Source organism: Ranitomeya imitator, chromosome 4 (genome assembly GCF_032444005.1).
Source record: "Ranitomeya imitator isolate aRanImi1 chromosome 4, aRanImi1.pri, whole genome shotgun sequence".
Taxonomy (NCBI): domain Eukaryota; kingdom Metazoa; phylum Chordata; class Amphibia; order Anura; family Dendrobatidae; genus Ranitomeya; species Ranitomeya imitator.
In genome coordinates this window covers 570,626,935-570,652,051 of record NC_091285.1, presented here as the reverse complement: position 1 = coordinate 570,652,051, position 25,117 = coordinate 570,626,935, and the positions used below count along the sequence as shown (strand labels likewise).

Sequence of the window (25,117 nt, the reverse complement as noted above, 5' to 3'; positions counted from 1 at the left end):
TCATTATACTGTCAATTCATTATTATTAGAAACAACTGATATACTATCAACTATAGCAAATTTATCAAGAGAGCAAAATGTCTGGAAATGTTTGTCAACTTGCTTGCTATGACATGTGGTGTCCATAAACTTAGCAATCCTATGGGGTCTATCAGATTGGCTACAGAAACCCATGGTGATCGGGCATTATTACCAGAAAGTCACGCCTGGCCCCACATTTTCCTTAGAAATCAATGTAAGAGAAATGTAGTATTTCATGGTGCTCTATGTGGAGGCAGCAGGTCTGTCATAACTAAAGTTATAGTTTGTGCGCAGTTCTGCCCTGCAGCTTATTTATTATCGAATCATTGAACGTTAGAGTTGGAGGGGGCCTCCAGGGTCATCGTGTCCAACCCCCTTCTCAATGCAGGATTCACCAAATCATCTCAGACAGATGTCTGTCCAGCCTCTGTTTGAAGACTTCCATTGAAGAACTCACCACCCCTCGTGGCAGCCTGTTCCACTCTTTGGTCACCCTCACTGTCAAAAAGTTTTTTCTAATATCTAATCTGTATCTTCTCCCTTTCAGTTTCATCCCATTGCTTCTCGTGTTTCCATGTGCAAATGAGAATAAGGATGATCCCTCTACACTGTGACAACCCCTCAGATATTTGTAGACAGCTATTATGTCTCCTATTAGCCTTCTTTTTTGTAAGCTAAACATTCCCAGATCCTTTAACCGTTCCTCGTAGGACATAGTTTGCAGTCCGCTCACCACACTGGTAGCTCTTCTCTGAACTTGCTCCATTTTTTCAATGTCTTTTTTAAAATGTGGTGCCCAGAACTGGACACAGTATTCCAGATGAAGCCTGACCAAGGAGGAGTAGATTGGGATAATTACTTCACATGATCTAGACTCCATGCTTCTCTTAATACATCCTATAACCGTGTTTACCTCTTTAGCTTCTGCATCACACTGTTGACTCATGTGCAGTGTGTGATCTATTAGTATACCCAAGTCTTTTTCACATGTGCTGTTCTTTAGTTCTGTTTCTCCTATTCTATAGCTGCAATTTTAGTTTTTCTTGCCCAGATGTAGAAATTTGCATTTCTCCATGTTAAATATCATTGTATTAGTTGCTGCCCATTTTTCAAGCTTACCTAGATCTTACTTAATCCTTTCTAGTGTTAGCTATCCCACCTAGCTTTGCATCGTGTGCAAAATTAATTAGTTTACCTTCAGTTCTCTTATCTAGATCATTTATAAAAATGTTGAACAACACTAGGTCCTGGGCAGAGCCTTGTGGTAACGCACTTGAAACACTTTTAGAGAGATCCTAAGCAGTGGACTCTATGTGACGTTCATATTCCTTAACCAGGGTACATGGAACTCACTTCTGGGCCTTTTGCTAAGATCCAGTATAGTATAGGGCAGCATGGTGGCTCAGTGGTTAGCACTGCATCTGTGCAACGGTGGGTTCTGGGTTCAAATCACACCAAGGACAATATCTACAAGGATCCAGTGAGTTCAACCGGGAGCAGTGCAGGACTAGAAAGGAGTTAGGGGGAGCCAGGTACAGAGTGACGGCGGTGTGTGTTGTGAATTCTGTGGCAGAGCTCCCTCCTGTGGTCACAAGTGGTACTTCGGCTGATTCTCTCTATGAGCTTCCGTTGGTGGAGGAGAGTGGTACTGCGGCTTCTGAGTTTCCTTCCTCAGGTGATGTGGTGAAGTCGTTAGGTGCTGCTCTATTTAACTCCACCTAGTGCTTTGATCCTGGCCTCCAGTCAATGTTCTAGTATAGGACTTGCTTCCTCCTGGATCGTTCCTGTGGCCTGCTGCTCTGCATAGCTAAGTTCCGCTTTTGTTATTTTTGTTTGCTGTTTTTTTTCTGTCCAGCTTGCTTGTTTGTTTTTTCTTGCTTGCTGGTAGCTCTGGGACGCAGAGGGTGTACCTCCGTGCCGTTAGTCGGTACGGAGGGTCTTTTTGCCCCCTTTGCGTGGTTATTTGTAGGGTTTTGTGTTGACCGCAAAGTTACCTTTCCTATCCTCGCTCTGTTCAGAAAGTCGGGCCTCACTTTGCTAAATCTATTTCATCTCTACGTTTGTCTTTTCATCTTATCTCACAGTCATTATATGTGGGGGCTGCCTTTTCCTTTGGGGTATTTCTCTGAGGCAAGGTAGGCTTATTTTCTATCTTCAGGCTAGCTAGTTTCTCAGGCTGTGCCGAGTTGCATAGGGAGCGTTAGGCGCAATCCACGGCTGCTTCTAGTGTGGTTGGAGAGGATTAGGGATTGCGGTCAGCAGAGTTCCCACGTCTCAGAGCTCGTTCTATGTTTTTGGGTTACTGTCAGGTCACTGTATGTGCTCTGACTTCTATGTCCATTGTGGTACTGAATTACCTGATCATAACAGTACTGGAGGCCCAAAGTACTAATGATTCTCAATAGAGGGAAAAAAGAAGTTCTGAGACCATTTTTTTTTCTCTGCACTGTGTTTTGCCTTTTTTTTCCCCTAGACATTTGGGTGGTTCAGGACACAGGTGTAGCGATGGACATTAAAGGTCTGTCTTCATGTGTGGATCAGCTCACGGCAAGAGTACAAAATATTCAAGACTTTGTGGTTCAGAATTCTATGTTAGAACCAAGAATTCCTATTCCTGATTTGTTTTTTGGAGATAGAACTAAATTTCTGAGTTTCAAAAATAATTGTAAACTATTTCTGGCTTTGAAACCTCGCTCCTCTGGTGACCCAGTTCAACAAGTTAGGATCGTTATTTCTTTTTTACGTGGCGACCCTCAGGACTGGGCATTTTCTCTTGCGCCAGGAGATCCTGCACTAAGTAATATTGATGCGTTTTTCCTGGCGCTCGGATTGCTGTACGATGAACCTAATTCAGTGGATCAGGCAGAGAGAAATTTGCTGGCTCTGTGTCAGGGTCAGGATGAGATAGAGGTATATTGTCAGAAATTTAGAAAGTGGTCCGTACTCACTCAATGGAATGAAGGTGCGCTCGCAGCTATTTTCAGAAAGGGTCTCTCTGAAGCCCTTAAGGATGTCATGGTGGGATTTCCTATGCCTGCTGGTCTGAATGAGTCTATGTCTTTGGCCATTCAGATCGGTCGACGCTTGCGTGAGCGTAAATCTGTGCACCATTTGGCGGTATTATCTGAGCATAAACCTGAGCCTATGCAGTGCAATAGGACTTTGACCAGAGTTAAACGGCAAGAACACAGACGTCAGAATGGGCTGTGTTTCTACTGTGGTGATTCCACTCATGCTATCTCTGATTGTCCTAAGCGCACTAAGCGGTTCGCTAGGTCTGCCACCATTGGTACGGTACAGTCAAAATTTCTTTTGTCCGTAACCTTGATCTGCTCTTTGTCATCTTATTCTGTCATGGCATTTGTGGATTCAGGCGCTGCCCTGAATTTGATGGACTTGGAGTATGCTAGGCGTTGTGGGTTTTTCTTGGAGCCCTTGCAGTGTCCTATTCCATTGAGAGGAATTGATGCTACGCCTTTGGCCAAGAATAAGCCTCAGTATTGAACCCAGCTGACCATGTGCATGGCTCCTGCACATCAGGAGGTTATTCGCTTTCTGGTGTTGCATAATCTGCATGATGTGGTCGTGTTGGGGTTGCCATGGCTACAAGTCCATAATCCAGTATTAGATTGGAAATCCATGTCTGTGTCCAGCTGGGGTTGTCAGGGGGTACATGGTGATGTCCCATTTCTGTCTATTTCGTCATCCACCCCTTCTGAGGTCCCAGAGTTCTTGTCTGATTACCGGGATGTATTTGATGAGCCCAAGTCCGATACCCTACCTCCGCATAGGAATTGTGATTGTGCTATCGATTTGATTCCTGGTAGTAAATTCCCAAAAGGTCGACTGTTTAATTTATCTGTGCCTGAGCACGCCGCTATGCGGAGTTACGTGAAGGAGTCCTTGGAGAAGGGGCATATTCGCCCGTCATCGTCGCCATTAGGAGCGGGGTTCTTTTTTGTGGCCAAGAAGGATGGTTCGCTGAGACCTTGTATAGATTACCGCCTTTTAAATAAGATCACGGTTAAATTTCAGTACCCCTTGCCGCTGTTATCTGATTTGTTTGCTCGGATTAAGGGGGCTAGTTGGTTCACCAAGATAGATCTTCGTGGTGCGTATAATCTAGTGCGTATTAAGCGAGGCGATGAATGGAAAACTGCATTTAATACGCCTGAGGGCCATTTTGAGTACCTAGTAATGCCATTCGGACTTGCCAATGCTCCATCAGTGTTTCAGTCCTTTATGCATGACATCTTTCGAGAGTACCTGGATAAATTCCTGATTGTATACTTGGATGATATTTTGGTCTTCTCGGATGATTGGGAGTCGCATTTGAAGCAGGTCACAACGGTGTTTCAGGTCCTGCGTGCTAATTCTTTGTTTGTGAAGGGATCAAAGTGTCTCTTTAGTGTTCAGAAGGTTTCATTTTTGGGGTTCATTTTTTCCCCTTCTACTATCGAGATGGACCCTGTTAAGGTCCAAGCCATCCATGATTGGACTCAGCCGACATCTCTGAAAAGTCTGCAAAAGTTCCTGGGCTTTGCTAATTTTTATCGTCGCTTCATCTGCAATTTTTCTAGTATTGCTATACCATTGACCGATTTGACCAAGAAGGGTGCTGATGTGGTCAATTGGTCTTCTGCTGCTGTGGAAGCTTTTCAAGAGTTGAAGCGTCATTTTACTTCTGCCCCTGTGTTGTGTCAACCAGATGTTTCGCTTCCATTCCAGGTCGAGGTTGATGCTTCTGAGATTGGAGCAGGGGCTGTTTTGTCGCAGAGAAGTTCTGGTTGCTCGGTGATGAAACCATGCGCCTTCTTTTCCAGGAAGTTTTCGCCTGCTGAGCGAAATTATGATGTTGGCAATCGAGAGTTGCTGGCCATGAAGTGGGCATTCGAGGAGTGGCGTCATTGGCTTGAAGGAGCTAAGCATCGCATGGTGGTCTTGACTGATCATAAGAACTTGACTTATCTCGAGTCTGCCAAGCGATTGAATCCTAGACAGGCTCGTTGGTCGCTGTTTTTTGCCCGTTTTGACTTTGTGGTTTCGTACCTTCCGGGCTCTAAAAATGTGAAGGCGGATGCCCTGTCTAGGAGTTTTGTGCCCGACTCTCCGGGTTTATCTGAGCCGGCGGGTATTCTCAAAGAGGGAGTAATTGTGTCTGCCATCTCCCCTGATTTGCGGCAGGTGCTGCAAAAATTTCAGGCTAATAAACCTGATCGTTGCCCAGCGGAGAAACTGTTTGTCCCTGATAGGTGGACAAATAAAGTTATCTCTGAGGTTCATTGTTCGGTGTTGGTTGGTCATCCTGGAATCTTTGGTACCAGAGAGTTAGTGGCTATATCCTTTTGGTGGCCATCTCTGTCGCGGGATGTGCGTTCTTTTGTGCAGTCCTGTGGGATTTGTGCTCGGGCTAAGCCCTGCTGTTCTCGTGCCAGTGGGTTGCTTTTGCCCTTGCCGGTCCCGAAGAGGCCTTGGACACATATCTCTATGGATTTTATTTCTGATCTTCCCGTCTCTCAAAAAATGTCAGTCATTTGGGTGGTTTGTGATCGCTTCTCTAAGATGGTCCATTTAGTACCCTTGTCTAAATTACCTTCCTCCACTGATTTGGTGCCATTGTTCTTCCAGCATGTGGTTCGTTTACATGGCATTCCAGAGAATATCGTTTCTGACAGAGGTTCCCAGTTTGTTTCGAGGTTTTGGCGAGCCTTTTGTGCAAGGATGGGCATTGACTTGTCTTTTTCCTCGGCTTTCCATCCTCAGACTAATGGCCAGACCGAATGAACCAATCAGACCTTGGAAACATATCTGAGATGCTTTGTTTCTGCTGATCAGGATGACTGGGTGTCCTTTTTGCCTTTGGCTGAGTTCGCCCTTAATAATCGGGCCAGCTCGGCTACCTTGGTTTCGCCGTTTTTCTGCAACTCTGGGTTCCATCCTCGTTTCTCTTCAGGGCAGGTTGAGTCTTCGGACTGTCCTGGTGTGGATACTGTGGTGGACAGGTTGCAGCAGATTTGGACTCATGTAGTGGACAATTTGACCTTGTCCCAGGAGAAGGCTCAACGTTTCGCTAATCACAGACGCTGTGTGGGTCCCCGACTTCGTGTTGGGGATTTGGTTTGGTTGTCTTCTCGTCATATTCCTATGAAGGTTTCCTCTCCTAAGTTTAAACCTCGTTTCATTGGTCCGTATAGGATTTCTGAGGTTCTTAATCCTGTGTCTTTTCATTTGACCCTTCCAGACTCTTTCTCCATCCATAACGTATTCCATAGGTCATTGTTGCGGAGATACGTGGCACCTATGGTTCCATCTGTTGATCCTCCTGCCCCGGTTTTGGTGGAGGGGGAGTTGGAGTATATTGTGGAGAAGATTTTGGATTCTCGTGTTTCAAGACGGAAACTCCAGTATCTGGTTAAGTGGAAGGGTTATGCTCAGGACGATAATTCCTGGGTCTTTGCCTCTGATGTCCATGCTCCCGATCTTGTTCGTGCCTTTCATATGGCTCATCCTGGTCGTCCTGGGGGCTCTGTTGAGGGTTCGGTGACCCCTCCTCAAGTGGGGGGGGGGGTACTGTTGTGAATTCTGTGGCAGAGCTCCCTCCTGTGGTCACAAGTGGTACTTCGGCTGATTCTCCCTATGAGCTTCCGTTGGTGGAGGAGAGTGGTACTGCGGCTTCTGAGTTTCCTTCCTCAGGTGATGTGGTGAAGTCGTTAGGTGCTGCTCTATTTAACTCCACCTAGTGCTTTGATCCTGGCCTCCAGTCAATGTTCTAGTATAGGACTTGCTTCCTCCTGGATCGTTCCTGTGGCCTGCTGCTCTGCATAGCTAAGTTCCGCTTTTGTTATTTTTGTTTGCTGTTTTTTTTCTGTCCAGCTTGCTTGTTTGTTTTTTCTTGCTTGCTGGTAGCTCTGGGACGCAGAGGGTGTACCTCCGTGCCGTTAGTCGGTACGGAGGGTCTTTTTGCCCCCTTTGCGTGGTTATTTGTAGGGTTTTGTGTTGACCGCAAAGTTACCTTTCCTATCCTCGCTCTGTTCAGAAAGTCGGGCCTCACTTTGCTAAATCTATTTCATCTCTACGTTTGTCTTTTCATCTTATCTCACAGTCATTATATGTGGGGGCTGCCTTTTCCTTTGGGGTATTTCTCTGAGGCAAGGTAGGCTTATTTTCTATCTTCAGGCTAGCTAGTTTCTCAGGCTGTGCCGAGTTGCATAGGGAGCGTTAGGCGCAATCCACGGCTGCTTCTAGTGTGGTTGGAGAGGATTAGGGATTGCGGTCAGCAGAGTTCCCACGTCTCAGAGCTCGTTCTATGTTTTTGGGTTACTGTCAGGTCACTGTATGTGCTCTGACTTCTATGTCCATTGTGGTACTGAATTACCTGATCATAACAGGTGTGCACATTTAAATAAAGGCACAGCACAGCCCAGGGGAGGACACTGACAGCTTGGGGCCCCTGTGCAAGAAATGTGTCTGGCACACACATACACGTATATATATTCCATAGTCTCCTTTATTATGTATATCGCTGTCCCTTATACAGTGCTCTCTCTTGCTCTGTACAGCACCGTCCCTTACATATTGGATTATATAGAGCCCTGTTTTTTATTACATACTGTCCTCTCTTGGTAGATATATAATGCAATGATGGCTGAAGTAGCATGGGAAAGCTTCTTTTCTAATGGAGGAGATGATTAGCTGGTAGTCTGGTCACCGGCTCCTCCATCAGTAGTCATTTTATATCTAACAAGAGACCAGACTATGTAATAAAAGAGGGCGCTGTGAATAACAAAAATAACAAGAATACTGTATGTAAGAGACAGCACTGTACATAACAGCAGAGGAAGCTATATAATAAGGGACTGAACCATATATAACTAGAGGATGGTATGTAATAAGGGATGGTGTTATACATGATAAAAGTGGAAACTATGTAACTAAGGATGGTGTTATACATAATAAATGAGTACACTATGTACTAAGGGACTATATTAGACATAAGTGAGTACACTATATACTAAGGGACTGTGCTATACATAAAAAGTGACTACACTATATATTGATGGATGACACTATACATAATAAGCGAGTACACTATATACTAAGGGACTGTGCTATACATAATAAGTGTTAGAATCTGTTTTGTTTTGACCATCCTCCATCTTGTGATTTTCTGGCTGCTGGTCTTTTTCCCTGGTGCTGGTTGTCTTCGTCAGGTGATTATATCACCCTTTATTACCCAGCACCTGCCTCCCATTCCTTGCTGGACAACAGTGTTAATCCTCTAGAGTTCTGGCTAGGTGCTTAGACAGCTTTCTGTGTTTGATATTTTGCAGTTCTGGGATCTCTGGTTCTGCTATCTTTTGTTTCTGTTTTCAGTTTGTTTCTGCAGCCTTCTCTGTGTTTCCTATTAGGAGGTGGCCTGTTTTTTGTACCCAGTCCTTAGATCTTTGAGATACCCCCTTCCCACTATATATTAAGGAACTGTGCTATACATAAGTGAGCACACTATATACTGAGGGACTGTGCTATACATACATGAGTACACTATATACTACGGGACTGTGCTGTACATAAAAAGTGACTACACTATATACTGAGGGATGGCGCTGTACGTAATAAGCAAGTACACTATATACTATGGGACTGTGCCATACATAATAAATGAGTACACTATATACTAAGGGACTGTGCTATACATAAGTGAGTAAACTATATACTAAGGGACTGTGCTGTACATAAAAAGTGAGTACACTATATACTAAGGGACTGTGTTAAACATAATAAGCAATAATAACGTCTTCCTCCACCTCCCCCGTTCCTAAATCCATTGTAAATCCCTCTTCCTACCTTCCCAATCCCCCACAGCCCTAATTGTCCTCCTCCACCCGCATCCCATTATTGTTCTCACCCCCATCATTGCTTTCTCCCCCAGCACCTCCATCATTGCCCTTTCCACTACCTCTATCATTGCTTTCTCCCCACAAACTCATCTTTGCCCTTTCCACAACCTCCATCATTTCCTCCTCCCCTATCATCCCCATTATTGCCCTTTCCACCATCATTGTCCTTTCCACTACCACTATCATTGCCTTTTCCCCTACCACCTCATCATTGCCCATTCCACCACCTCCATCATTTCCTCCTCCCCTAGCACCCCCATAATTGTCCTTACCACCACAACCATCATAGTCTTTTCCACCACAATTGCCTTTTCCCCACCACCCCCATCATTGCCCATTCCACCACTTCCATCATTGCTTTCTCCCCCACCACCCCATTATTGCCCTTTCCACCACCACCATCATTGCCTTTTCCCCCACCACCCCATCTTTGCCCATTCTATCGCCTCCATCATTTCCTCCACCCCACCACCCAATTTTTGCCTTTTTGACCACCATCATTGTCCTTTTCACCACCTCCATCATTGCCTTTTCCCCCACCACCACCATCATTGCCCATTCCACCACCTCCATCATTTCCTCCTCCCCACCCCACCATTATTGCCCTTTCCACCACCCCATCATTGATTTCTTCTCCACCAGCCCCATCATTGCCCTCTCCGTCACCCCATCATTGCCTTCTCCCCATCATCCCCATCATTGCCTTCTCCCCATCACCCCCATCATTGCCTTCTCCTCCACCTACACACACACAGCACCATTCACCTCTCTGCACGTTCCCCCGCAGCGCTACGCACACACACAGCACCACTCATCTCTACACACACACACACATGTACACACCCACACACACAGCAGACAGCACCTCTCCGCACGCTCTCCTGCATTGTCGCCGGCAGCTTCCTCTCACTGGTACAGCGGCTGCTGCACTGAATCATGATGTCATTCAGCCACGCTGCTGACTGCTGTGTGAGACAGGAAGAGCGGGCAGGAAGCAGGACAGATCACTGCCATTTCCTCTTTTAGGCAGCGGAGCTGCAGGGATCTCTCCCTGCCCACCACACATGAGGGCAATCTGGCCAGGGACCCCCAGAGCCTCTGGGCTGGATAAACAGGCCAGATTGCCCTTATTAGCCGCCGTGCAGGGGCCCCCCGGAACACATGCGGTATCTGCCCCTGGCACAGCAGTTGCTGTCAAACTCCGGCGGGCTCACTCATCCCTCGGGGCAACATAACAGTCACGTGGCCTGTCGCCATTGGCGGTACGCTCCTGCTATGTCCATATCAACTCTCCCTCCAACTTTCGGTCAGCAGCTTCGAAACTCTTCTTGCTTACTTCATCTTTTGGACTTACTCAGTAGTCCTCCTCAGCCACCCAAACAGAAAGACATACATTAGACCATCTTCACCCATCTCTGCTCTCTATCTAACCTCGCAACCTCCCCTCTCCCCCTATCTGACCACAATCTACTATGTTTCTTATCCTTTTCTGCCTCACCTGTCACCCATGACCAGTAACTAGCACATCCCTGCAGAAACCTTGCACAACTAGACACTCACACACTCTCTAACTCTATTCAACCACTGGCATCAATATCTTAACTCCATGACACAGACAGTTCCACTGCTTTATACAATGCGACTCTCACATCATTTATTGACACGTTCACCCCTCTTGTGCATGGCAGAGTGTGAAGAATGAATAGACAACCCTTGCACAATAACGTTACTAAAAAGCTTTGGCAAGTGTCCAGGTTTGCAGAGCGGCTTTGGATCAAAATACATTCGCAAAATGACTTTTCAAACAAGTAACACTCGTATTCAAATCAGCCTTCCCCTCTGCTAAACAGACCTACTTCACAACCCTTGTGTCTTCCTTATCCTACAGCCCCAAACAGTTATTCAACACTTTTACCTCCCTCCTCCGCCCAGCGCTGCCCCCTCTGACCTCCCTTATTTCTACTGAGGATTTTGCCACAAACTTCAAAAATAAAATGCACCAAACAAGGCAAGTCTTTATTATTCCATCAACACAACCGCTTTGTACACCAGACCAATGCCTTTCCCAATAGCCTCCCCCTCCAACATCACTGAAGGAGAGCTTACTAATCTCCTCTCCAAATCACCCATCCCACCTACTCCCCAACCTCATCACCACACTTATCCCATCCCTAACCCATCTCTTCAACCCATCACTAACTTCTGGTACCTTCCCTTCAGCTTTCAAACATGCTACAATCTTGCATATCCTCAAAAATCCATCGATCCAACTGCTATGTCCAGTTACTGCCCCATATCGCTAATTCCATTCGCTGCAAAACTCTGAGCAGCACGTCAACACCAAACTTTCCTCCCACCTCTCATCTGACTTGCTCATTGACAATCTACAATATAGCTTCTGTACCCATCATTCCACTGAAACTGCCCTGACCAAAATTACTAATGATTTACTTACAACCTCTTTTCATTTGGCATCAAAGATCTTGCCCTATCCTGGATGCCCTCATGCCTTTCTAATCGCACATTTAGTGTCTCCCACTCTCACACTACCTGCCCACCCTGCCCTCTCTCTATTTGGAGTTCCTCAAGGCTCTGTCCTATGACACCTACTCTTCTCCATCTATACCCTTGGCCTGGGACAACTCATAAAGTCCCATGGCTTCCAGTACCATCTACACGCTAATGACCCTCAGATCTACCTCTCTGGCCCAGACTTCACATTTCTGCTGTACAGAATTCAAGAGTGTCCATCAGCCATATACTCCTTCTTGTTCTCTCGCTGGACAAATCTGAACTCATCATCTTTCCTCCATCTCACATATCTTCCCTACCTGATCTATCAAAATAAATGACATAACGCTTTCCCCTGTACCAAAATTTGCTGCCTTGGAGTAACCCTTGACTCTGCCCTGTCCTTCAAATAGTGCAACATCCTTCTCTATGGCCTACCTGCTAACACTCTCGCACCTTTCCAGTCCATCCTTAACTCTGCTGCCGGACTAATTCATATCTCTCCTCGATATTCCTCCACTTCTCCCCACTGCACATCCCTTCATTGGCTCAAAATTTCCCAGTGTATCCAGTTCAAGCTACTACCACTGACCTACAAAGCCATCCAAAACCTGTCTCCTTTGTATATTTCCAAACTAATTTCCCAATATCTTCCGTCACATAATCACCGGTCCTCCTAAGATCTCCTTCTCTCCTCGACACTTATTAGTTCCTCCAGCAGTCGCCTCCAAGACTTCCCCCGAATATCTCCCATCCCCTGAATTTCTGTATCCCAACACATCCAATTATCCCCCACATTCGGATCCTTCAGACGGAACTTGAAAACCCATTTCTTCAAGAAAGCTTACAATCTGCAATGACCACGCTGCCACCTCAACACCATTGGAGCTACTGCAACCCCCAACCTACTGTACAAGGAAAAATAGTGAAAAACCAGCTCACCTTTTAGGTATTTGTTGTGGGGAAGCCCGGATACCGTGCAGTCATCACGTGGAACGATAAGGCAAACAGGAAAAGAAATCTAGCTTCCAAAAATATCAAAATTTATTGAGGATAAAATCCAAAGTCCAATGACATGGTTCACAGGAGAATGAGTAGCAGCAGGCTACGCGTTTCGAACAATGAGTTCTTTTTCAAAGCACCTCAATAAATTTTGATATTTTTGGAAGCTGGATTTCTTTTCCTGTTTGCCCAACCTACTGTCACCTTCCCCATCATTCTGTAGAATGTTAGCCTTCAAGGACAGGGACCTCTTCCCTCTGTACCAGTCTGTCATTGTTAGTATGTCTACTGTAAGTTTTATCTGTATTTTGTATGTAACCCCTTCTCATGTACAGCACCATGGAATCATTGGCGCTATATAAATAAACAAATAATAATAATACAGGGCTTCTTTACCATAAAAACTATTAATCTGTGGAATAGTCTACTTAAGGGGCTGATCACAGTGGGTATCGTTGATGGTTTCAAAAAAGGTTTAGATGGTTTTTCAGAAGAAAATAACATAAATAATTATGTGTAAAGTTCTTTTCTGAATGTTTGGTCCAAAGGATCAACAATTGCGTTCAGGAGGGAAAGATTAGCTCTTTTGGGTGAACTGGATTATGCATTGTGTTTGTGCATGTATCCAGTCTCTTTGTCCTTTCCCATCATTCAGATGAACCTGCTGGGCTACTCTTTTTTCAATCACATCAACTATGTAACTTAGGTCTTTACTGTTGATGTTTAAACTGTAAAGTGCTGCAGAATATGTTGGTGCTATATAAGATTATTATTATTATTGATGTAAGATGAAAATACTGTAGTCACACTGGTTGGAAGCTTCTGGTATATGCTGATACCCGTCGGTGACCAGACCTCCAGGATGAAAGCCATTGTGCGGGGTTGTTTGGAAGCATAAGATGCAAAAATGCCCAATGAGAGGTGCCATACTCACTGGGTGTGGGAACTCTGAGTTTGGCACATTTGCACGTACTTCTCTTTCACTCAGTTTGAGCACATCTACCTTTATTTCAGGCTTTCTGTTTAGGTAATATGAGGATTTTCTTAAAATTTGTTGGCTGTCCAGACCATATTCACTGTGCATATTCTTATTTATTCATGTGTCTAATTGTTTGTTCACTTGATGTGCCTCTTGAGATCTATGAGGATTATTTGTGGTCATCAAGATCTTCCAACCCTTTTCCTCCTTTGGGAGATGCACATATGTTAAAAAAAGAAGAGAAAGTGCTTCAAAGTGCAACACCTCTTATATATAAGTGATCAAAATATCACGTGTAATTGCAGTCTCAATTTTGTATGTTATTCTAAGAGCTTAACAAAATCAGGGTTTGTCAGAACATGTACAATGACTGGCAGCCTAACCTGCCTCCTTCGATATCCCGTCAGGGTTCGGTGATTCACAAAACAATGCATAGTTCAACGAAACAAAGGGATGAAGGATTCCATGGAAAACAATATCAGTATGTTGTCTTTCGTGAATTTGGCGCTGCCCATGGAATCCCTCATTTTTACCCTGAATTGTCCATTGTGTCCTTTAAGAGATGGATAGACATGGGTTGTGGCTCTCAGTTGACACAGGAGCGGAAGCGTAGGTGGAAGATGAGTTGTTGTGGCTTTTTGCACTGTAGTAATAGGGAAAAGATACTTGGCTTTCCTACTCCTTTTGTAGAGGACCACATCCTTGTTGACTTCTTTGTGTGGCAAGCTAGCTAATTTGCAAATTTTAATGGGATTGGACTGGAGTCAACATATATTGTAATACATTGCTAATCTTAGTGAAAAAGATCTGAAGATCTCTAGATCATTACGCATCTCATTATGCATGGTGAACACAAAAGTGATGCATAATCAACAACTTACCCACCGGGATTGTTCTTCCCTGTATTTTGTCAGCCCATCCAGCAAAGTAGCGTAGGGTCCGGATACAGCCCTCAAGGTCGATGAGGAAGGCGTGTAGGAATGGTTTTCCAGTGTCCATTGTTTCTAAAGTCTGTAAAATAATTGATATTGAACATGCAGGGGTTTATAAATAAAGGCATGTACTCAATGTCAAAAATTTTCATAGATATCATAGAAATAAATTGAGGGAGCTGGACATGTTCGCCTGAGAGCAGTGTGCAATGTGGTCCATTCTCAAGATAGATGCATTTATCATACATTTATGGCATAGCCTTATAACATTCTATAAACAATATTCAAGAAGTATCGTTTCTCTTTGTGGAGAGTGACATGTTAAGCATGCCGAGATGAGGAGACTTAAAGCCCCAATGCTCCTCTGGGAAATATGCAGATTGTCTCTTCAGAGAGGAAGAGGACTAGAACTCTAGTGCCACCTATTGGAAGTAGCTATCCTAATAGTCAATGTCGACACATGACTTAGGATAAAAGCCAAACCAGAATCTCAATCTGCAGACACTGTGTTTCGGGGTACTGCCCCTCATCAGTGAAAAGTGTCTGCAAATTGAGATTCTGGTTTTGGCTTTTATCCTAAGTCATGTGGCAAGGTTCGTTAAAGGGTCGACATTGACTTTTTAGGATTGCTACTTCCAATAGGTGGCACTAGAGTTGTCGTCCTCTTCCTCTCTGAAGAGACAATTTGCATATAAATAATAATGTAAAATTCTATAATCAGAACTCAAAATAAAATAGTATATAATGAATGGTCTTACAGCCAGAATAACTCTGTCTCGCTCCAAAAGGTCTGCCAGCTTGTGAAGAAGTTTGCCTCTGCCACTAGCATCCAGTCTTCTCCATGGGGTTCCCTTACTGAATGCCGCTCTTGCGGCTTCCACCGCTTTGTCCACATCTGCCTATTGAAGATACCACAGAAAATTGGAAAAGTTACAGTAAGAGTTGTTCGTATGACACATTGCAAAAGGGGTCTAAGCCACCAACATGGCTTCATGTTGATACTTGAATGTACCACATAAGGAAGCTAGGCACATGATTAAAATTAGATATTCCTATTTTAATATTTCTCTAATGAAAAGTTTGTAATGGGCTTTTAGTACCAATCCCAGACAATTTTCACAAATTCTGCTAACAGTCAATCATAGAGAACTTCCAGAGGATACACACTTGTGCTGGATTATATAGGCATGGGATAGCGTAGGAGACTTCATTATTCCATAGGACAGTGTCCAGTAAAAACTATAAGTAGAAGTTTGAAGTTGAATAACATTTTCATTGTTAAGAGATTAATTGCATGGTCAGTAGATATAGTGGTTGTATGTAGTAACAAAAGACAAATAGTGGTGGAAGGCTACTGCATATTTCCTCCTAGAATCCAGAAATGCTAATAGGTCCACTGACCTCCATAAAAATTGGCTCTCCAACATATGTTTTTTTTTTTTTAAAGTAAATTAGAATGTAAACCAATAGAATGTAATCCAAATACCAATGAGAGTGAATTAATGTAATCTCTGCAAACGCAAACGTCTTACATTTAAACGCAATTCTTTGAGGTCCTAAAAGAATAAGCTGGATTAAGAATGGTGTAAGAACTTGGGCAAAAAATATGGTGGGAGCCAACCAGACCCCACACAGCAGCAGATGAGAGGCTGGTCTGAAGAAGATGTGGCCCTCTTCATACTGTAAATCTAATCGAGTTATTGCCTGGCCACCTCCACCTTTTTATTGCAGGATAGGATTGCTGAGTGGACATTAGAAGATCCATATTTTCCAGTGAGGAGAAGGTTTCTAGCTAGATAATACTGAATTGGTTCATTTTGTTTTTCCTTCTCAGTGTAGATCCTTAGGTCATAAATGCCTAAATGTATTAAAGTTTTACTAATTTGGATGAATAATGTAGAAATAAACATAAGAGACAGACAAACTTAAAAACAAATGATAGTTTTTCCTAAACAATCACAGACTGGCATCATTTGGGATGAAGATGGCCATGAGTAAACATTTTTGCGCAACAGTCACTAATCTAAAGAAATACTACTCCATTCCCATGGCGTTCTACAACATTCCCAGAAAGAATGTTACAGGTAGCGGTCGGTAGCTGTGGGTGAGGTACTTGTCTCTTATTCCCCGACATGCTACATGAAGATGGAGAGCCTGGCTGGATGTGTGGGCTTCATCAATGGGGGGGCTTCACCCGTGAAGACCGCATAATGCCGGTGACTTCGGCTGGCCAAGGCCATATATTAAACAGTTCAATGAGGGAGACCACCACTTGAAAATAAATAGTCTTTTACTGAACATCAACTTGGTGATAACTATGTACAATAGATAGCCGGTGCATAACTTCACAAACATTTCCTTTACAATACGGAGCATCTTCACAAACGTTCAATTTTTTCCAAGCTTAGTTGTTTTTGCCACAAATTTCTCTGTCTTCACTACAACCCAACACAGTACTACAGTCCGGTATGTGAAAGTCCTGTAATGCAACCAGCAGTTCTGCGTCCTCTTTTTTCCTTAGGGGAGCTAGTTTGCTAATTTGCCACTATAGCCACTACTTAACTTATTTGCATTCTGACGTCTTGAAACCACTGCCCGGGGCACGCTCTTCATCTCACCTTTCCCTGTTCCGTCCTGGCCTGTTTCTTCTATGAGTTGTAAACTTGAGGCCATACTGTTAGGCGTCGTGTCCCAGAACCCGTCTCTGGTGCATTATTCTGCCCTTTTGTCACTATTCAAAGCATAGGTCTTCTTCTGGTGCACACTGGGCCTTATCTAACCTCCTGGCAGGAAACTGTCTCTGTCCCTGCACTTTAGCCCCTCCCATTGTGGGCTAGTCCCAATTAACAACCCTAACTCTCAATACGGTCAGTCAAACTACGACGCTGTCACTAATAACGCTGTTTATCATGTCTGATAGGTGGTGGCCATATCTATTATTGGTCAAACTAGGTGACAGTTCCCTTTGAGCCCCAGAACTGAGATGCTTTTGACCCTGCCCCTTGTATCCACCCTAAGTCAGTGCAATTCGGTTATGCAGCACATGTAGGATAGGCTACTGTAACTCTTGCTCTCAGAGGTATTCCAGCACGGTTCTTCAAGAGTGTTTTGGCAATGAGCATCCATGAACAAAGCTAAACTGTTCTATGTTAGCAGACGTCTGTATTCCTCTCTAAGCTGATTCTCCATCCAAGTGCTGATTTGTATCGTGAATAAAAGGAGAGAACTGAATACAGTTGACATGTGCAATTGAAAACTGAGAGCTGATCTGTCCCTGGAGAGCATGGCTGTTTCTCCAAGAGGTAAAAGTACCTTCGTGTTATTAAAAAACATACAAGTACATTAAACAAAGATGATAGAATCACCATATTATGACCAGGCTCCACCTCACTGTATTTCGGCTTGCAAGTTTTTAAGGGATGACCACGTTCAAAGTCAGCAGATGCTTTTTGTACCTCTCTTTAATGTGCTGTATTCCTTCTTTTCTTTGTTAACAAACTATGTGTGAGACAAACATAAGGTCCACATGTGTCCAGACTACATAAATAGCAAAGAATGAGTTGGAAGTAGAGCTTTGGTCAAAGTTGGAAATTACATTATTACCGGGAGATAGGATGATCTTTTACTCTAAACCTTTACTCATCTGAGGTTCCCAAAGACAGAAATCTTAAATGGAACCTGTCACCCCCAAAATTGAAGGTGAGCTAAGCCCACTGGCATCAGTGGCTTATCTACAGCATTCTGTAAAGCTGTAGATAAGCCCCCGATGTATCCTGAAAGATGAGAAAAAGAGGTTAGATTATACTCACCTGGGGGGGCGGTCCGATCCGATGGGCATCGCAGTCTGCTCCGGGGCCTCCCATCTTCATATGATGACGTCCTCTTCTTGTCTTCAAGCTGCGGCCACCGGCGCATGCGTACTTTGTCTGCCCTGTTGAGGGCAGAGCAAAGTACTGCAGTACGCAGGCGCTGGGCCTCTCTGACCTTTCTCGGCGCCTGCGCACTGCAGTACTTTGCTCTGCCCTCAACAGGGCAAAGTATGCCTGCGCCGGAGACGCAGCTTGAAGAAGAGGACGTCATCGTAAGAAGATGGGAGGCCCCGGACAGGACCGCAACACCCATCGGAACGGACCGCAGCGGGACCGCATCTGGGTGAGTATAATCTAACCTCTTTTTCTCATCTTTCAGGATACATCTGGGGCTTATCTACAGCATTCCAGAATGCTGTAGATAAGCCCCTGATGCCGGTGGGCTTAGCTCACCTTTGATTTTGGGCGTGACAGGTTCCCTTTAAACTTTCTTCCCACAAGCTTCTCCATGCCACAATTGTGGCATAGAGTGGTCTCTACTGCTACATAATTTGTAAAAGTTAACACTTCCTCTGCTATATACAGTATATCTAGATCAACAAGGGAGTATATATTCATACAGATAGCACCATACAGTGCAGGTGTAAGAATCATCAGGATCATAAGAATGCTGCATCACAGGACCTCAAATAAGGAATATTTTGATGGTAAATTAATAGTAAATAAGAGCAGAGAAAAAAAACTATGCCACTTATCCAGTGGCTTCAAATCATTCCTTTATTACATACCGGGCAGAGGTATGTTTCCTCCACCCGGGATTGAATAAAGGAATAATTTTTAGTCATGTGGTGAGTGCCACAGTTTTTTTTCTGTTCCTATTTGATATTGCCTTTTTCCTGTTGAGCACCACATGCGGCTATGATATAACTGACTCGGGACTTAAACAATGATATTCATCTCCATATGTTATGCCAATAATTTAATTGATTGCAAACATTGCTATTGAAGGAATAAAAGAATCTCCATTATCTATAAACAGAGTGATGGTGAGAGAACACATAGCTCATTTAAATAAATTTAAATCTCCTGGTCCAGATGATTTATACCCTAGGGTACCGAAAGGGATAACAAAGAAAATTGCAGAACCACTAGACATAATCTTTGGAAATTCCTGGAAAACTAGAGAAGTCGCACAAGATTGGAGAAGGGCAAATGTTGTCCCCATCTTAAAAAAGGAAAGAAGATGAAGCCAGGAAACTACAGGCCAGTGAGCCCTACTTCTATACCAGGAAAGATCTTTGAACAAATGAGTAAACAGAATGTAAGTACTTGGACAAGAAAACAGTAATTAACCAGAGTCTGCATGGATTTGTAGCAAACAAGTCATGCCAGGCTAATCTAATTTCCTTCTGTGATGGAATCACTGACTGGATGGATCAGGGAAATGCCGAAGATATAGTATATCTCGAGTTCAGCAAAGCATTTGATAAAGTATCTCATAATATCCTTATTAACAAAATGACCAAGTATGGGATTGACAAGGCTATGGCTAGGTGGATTCATAACTGGCTCAGTGATCATACTCAAAGAGTGGTAATAAGTGGTTTCACAACCAAATAGAACAGTGTTTCAAGTGGAGCACCACAAGACTCTGAGCTGGCCCAGTGTTCTTCAACATTTTTGTAAATGATCTAAATAAGAGAACTGAATTTAAATGAATCAAAATTGTAGACGATGCAACGCTATGAGTAATAGCTAACACTAGAGAAGACAGTGAAAGGATTCAGAAGAATCTAGATACGCTTGAACAATGGGCAGCGACTAATAGCATTGTATTTAATGGGGAAATGCAAGATTCTACATCTGGGCAAGAAAAATGAAAATTACATCTACAGAATGGAAGGAATAGAACTAAGTAACAGCACATGTGAGAAAGATTTGGGTATACTAATAGATCACACACTGCACATGAGTCAACAGTGTGACGCAGCAGCAAAAAAAGGCAAACACAGTTCTAGGATGTATTAATAGAAGCATAGAGTCTAGATCACGGGAAGTAATTATCCCCTTCTACTCCTCTTTGGTCAGACCTCATTTGGAATACTGTGTCTAGTTCTAGGCACCACATTTTAAAAAAGACATTGAAAAACTGGAGCAAGTTCAGAGAATAGCTACCAGGATGTGACCGGACTGCAAAGTATGTCCTAGGAGGAATGGTTAAAGGATCTGGGAATGTTTAGCTTGCAAAAAGAAAACAAAGAAGAGACTTAATAGCTGTCTACAAATATCTGAAGGGATGTCACAGTGCAGAGGGATCATCCATATTCTCATTTGCACATGGAAATACGAGAAGCAATGAAATGAAACTGAAAGGGAGAAGATACAGATTAGATATTAGAAAAAACTTTTCGACAGTGAGGATAATGAATGAGTGGAACAAACTGCAATGAGAGGTAGTGAGTTCTCCTTCAATGGAAGTCTTGAAACAGAGGCTGAACAGACATCTGTCTGAGATGGTTTAGTGACTCCTGCATTGAGCAGGGGGTTGGACACGATGACCCAGGAGATCCCTTCCAACTCTAACATTTTATGATTCTATGATCAATAATGCCAACTTTTCCACTTTCTATTGAAATTATTGAAATTAATAGTAATACAGGGATATACTGTTGAGGCTTGATTGTTTAAGTGTTAAACCATGTAAAACTAAAGATATTTCAAAGTATAACAGAGGTCATAAAGTTCACTTATTTAACGTAATGAAGAAGAAAAATGATATTTTTTGGTACCGCTCCACCTTTTTTAATAAACTGCTGTGGCCTCTGTACATGACCTTCCAGGATTTCATGCAGTGAACATCATGAATGCTTGTACCACATATTAAAAAGAATCTGCCACCTAAATGCAGCATTATGTAAGGGGAGGGACCCTGATTCCAACGATGTGTCACTTATAGGGCTGCTTTCTACAGTTTTTATAACATCCCTGTTTTCTCTCTGAAGAACTACCAGTTCTCTGAATGCTGAGCTATTTATAACCCCGCTCACACCACTGATTGGCAGCTTTCTGTGTGCACTGTGTATAGGCAGAAAGATGCCAATCAGTAGTGTGGGTGGTGTTAAACAGAGCTCATGAATATGGAAGATTAAATGCAGGTTTACTAGTCCTTCAGTGATATTCTCCTGTTGATAAAACAGTGATTTTAATAAAAACTACAGAACACAGCCGAGTAAGTGACAAATCGCTACAATCAGGGTCTCTGCCCCTACATTATGTTTCTCTAGGATAAAGTGGCAAAAACCTGGTGACAGCTTCCCTTTAAGTGGTATATCACAGCTACGTATAGCCCTATTGAGCTGCTAGAAGAGCATGCTCAGTGGTTTTCCATAATCTGTATATCACATCTCCTCTATGGTAACATCTGGTCTCCATATACATTGCCTCTTCTCTAGAGGCATCTGCTCTACATATACGTTAGGTCTGGTCTATGGTGAAACTTAAAAAGAAGTATGTGATCCCCTGGAGGGCAGTGTTACAACATAGTGCCAACGTGTAGATAAAGTACGTTTTACACACATCTGAATAGAGAAATCAATGTGATGGACAATGCAATGTGTTCTCTTCTATATTGTGTCATACATATAGATTTCTGAACAGGCATAGAAAGGTTTTGCTTGAGATGGATGCCTAAATTCTAGGCATTGTAATGTCATTAATATAATTTGTCTCATTTTAAAGCAAACATTTGCCTATTTATTACCAAAATGTTTTAAGTCTCCTCATCTCGGCATGCTTAACATGTCATTCTCCGCAAGGAGAAACGATACTTCTTGGATCCATATTTATTGCCAAATTACAAACTTCTGATTGAGTAGAGACGGGTCCAGTCCTCTTTTCAGGATCCGAATGCAAAGAGTATGTCTCGCTCCACAGGTCTTGTCCTATCCTTCATTACACAGGTAACTATCGACATTGAGCATTGTACATGTGTAATGTACAGTTTCTTCTGTGGTGCCCTTGCAGGAAAATTGACATATTAATTTTCAGTCAAATCAACACAGCAAACCATACCGATACACATCTATGATGGAGGGTAAACAGCAAAAGAACACTGAAATATTATAAATCTAAATCCCTGAGGAAGTGGATTCGAATCGCGCGTCGGGGTTGGGGAACGCATGACAAGCCGTGACCATTGCGCTGCACATTTCTAGGTAATGTGATTTTACTTTTATCTTCTTTACCCTTCTATTTGTTTCCTTTAGTATTGTCACCTTATCCGGAGAAACTCCTTTGGCTGCCACTATGCACATGCACTTTACATCCTAGCCATTCCCTTCATTGAGCCCAGAGTTTACTTCTGGTAGTTATATACATGCTCTGTTAGGACTTAGCTTATATACTTACCTCCTGGATCTCACATGCTGTGGGACAACTCAGGGCCTTTTCTCATCTTACCTATGTACACTGTTACAGTGGGGGGGCTGTAATGGGCGCAGCTGGGTGGAAGCCCCCCTATGACTGCGTTGCCAAGGGGAGGGGTTTTCAGTCAAAGGAAAGCAAGGAGTGTACTGGGATTGGTTAGGTAAAGGGGGGGCATATTAGTAGGATGAAGGGGCGGGGGCTAAGGCAGAAAAGTGCAGGAAAGAATCAGTACCTCATTGTCAGTTGATGTGAGAAGACCTATCATCATTACCTGACTCACCATGGCCACAGTGGACAGCCTGGGTGACGAGCTGAAGAGGGCGGCGCGTTCCAGGAGAGGTGGCTGGTTAGAGGAGCAGTTAACTTCGCTGCTGGGTGACAGTGGGAGCCAGGGCAGCATGACAAGGAGGACAAGGCCTCCTGAAAGGTTATCCCTGACATTGGGACGCGCGGCAGACGCAAGCCGTGGAGCCCCTCCAGGGACCCTGCGGAGGCTGTGGGACGTGGTGCGGCAACCCTGCCCGGTCCCCCCTCTGGCAGGAATCCAACAGGTGCACAGCGGGGACGGTTAAGGCGCGACCGGAAGTGAGGGCTGCACTGGAAGTGCGGCCTAGTCCCGAACACAGTGGAGCAGCGGCAGTCGGGAGAGGCTGTAGGACCCGCCAGGGAGCAGCGCGTGCAGCGTCGGTGACATCGGTGAGGGGGAGGAGCCAAGCAGGGACAGCGGCCACGCGGATTCCGGAGGCAGATTGAGCAGCAGTGGGTACCTCGGGATCGTTGGCGTCGGGGGTACGTGGCAGAGTGATAGGAGCAGGTCGATGGGCAGGCTGAATTCAGTGGTTCAGCTGGGCCCGGGACGCGGGGGTCGTGCTAAGGGTGCAGCTGGCAGCGGGGCCATACCGGCGGACGGGTCCAGAGGAATACAGGCAGTGGACAGGTCTCGATCCATTAGGAGGTCAAGGGACCAGGATGATTCACCAGCTTCGGTCTCCCCTGGTGACGAGGAGGCAAGGGGCGCGGGCCAGGGGCAGCAGAGCAGCAACGAAGAATCTGGATCTGGGAGCAATCACCAGGACGATGGAGAGCAGCAGGATTCTGGAGGACCGGCTGGTGGGGACACAGCACCCGCGCAGCCTCGTGAGTATATGTCTATGCCTTTCTTGGCGCCGGGTGGTGTCGGGTCAGGGGAGATTGGAGGGAGTCTGAGTTTGGGGGTAGGTTACGGGGGGCAAGTTGGGGATGATAGCTCGGGGTTACCTGGCGATAGAGAGATTTTGGCTGGAATGTCACATATTTTGAGGAGACTCGATGGGGGGGTGGCAGATAGTGTGGGGGCATCACCTGTGGGGGCTTGGTTGCCAGGGTCTGGCTACAGAGTAGGGGTGGTTGGCGAGACAGGGAGGTCAGGAGGTTTGGCACCGGCGCCATCGGCTGGGGTGCCTGTGTCGATTCAAACCGAAAAAGAAAAAGGGGATTCGGTGAAATTAGATGATAGGGTGAAGGGAGGTTTACGTGTGCTTTAAGGGTCCTCTCGGGGCCCATTTAAAGAAAGAGTTGAAGGAAAAAATTTGGAAAGATGAATATGTAGAGATTTTCTCCCTCCTTCCTTTGGAAAAATTTAACTTAGACAAAGGAAAAAAAGATGATAGTAAAAAGGAGGAGGAAGAAAAGAGACATTGGCGTCTGATACCTCAGACGTTTGTAAACTGGCAGCAGGCTTTTGCTATTCTGGTGAGTGTTATAGGTGAACAATTTCCAGAGAATTGCTCAGGCCTTTTTTGTTACTTGGATGCTATAGGGGAAGCATATAGGGGGCCAGGCATGGCTGCGTTATGATGAGCAGTTTAGGCAGCGGAAGGCGGTTAGGCCTGAGATTAAATGGGATCAAAAGGACATTGGGCTGTGGTTAAAGGTGATGGCCCCGGTGCGGTATGGGCAGTCCTTTCATGGGGGTGGGGGGCGGGGTTGTAACATTGAGCAGTCAGGACATGGGGGTGGACGACAGGGGACACAGGGTACAAAAGAAAAAACGTGAACGTGTTGGCAATTTAATGACGGCCAGTGCAAATATGGAAACACCTGCAAATTTAAACATGTATGTTCCCATTGCAATGGGGCCTCACATTGGGCACCCAAATGTTTTAAAAAAGCAAGGGACAAACCATCAGTGGGTAGCGGTCAAGGGGGTGACGCCAGTGAGGCTTCAAAAGATGGCCCCCTATCTAAGTAGGTACCCGGATCAATTAAAGGCAGAGGCTATTCGGGACGGGTTTTCTGAAGGTTTTAAGATTCCTCACCTTAATCATGTGGTCCTCTTTTCTACAAAGAAATTGAGGTCGGCAAGTTTGCATGTGGACGTTGTTACGGCTAAGTTGATGAAAGAGGTGGAATTTGGAAGAATGGCGGGGCCGTTTAGCTGTTTGCCCATGGAAGGGGTGATTGTTTCCCCATTGGGATTAGTACCTAAGAAGGAACCGAATAAGTTTCGTTTGATTCAGCATCTGTCATATCCCAAGGGGTGCTCAGTGAATGATGGCAAAG

The 25,117-nt window shown here is 44.5% G+C and overlaps 1 protein-coding gene across 1 annotated transcript in view; it reads right to left on the bottom strand.

Moving 5' to 3' along the window:
• Positions 1–25,117, bottom strand: part of ALDH1A3 (aldehyde dehydrogenase 1 family member A3) — a 57,028-nt gene that overhangs the window by 22,066 nt on the left and 9,845 nt on the right. The window contains exons 3-4 of the mRNA XM_069766320.1: positions 15,101–15,241; positions 14,292–14,421 (exon numbers count right to left, since the gene is read on the bottom strand). Of these exons, the coding sequence (XP_069622421.1) occupies positions 14,292–14,421; positions 15,101–15,241 (271 nt within the window). The remainder of the gene's footprint in view (positions 1–14,291; positions 14,422–15,100; positions 15,242–25,117) is intronic.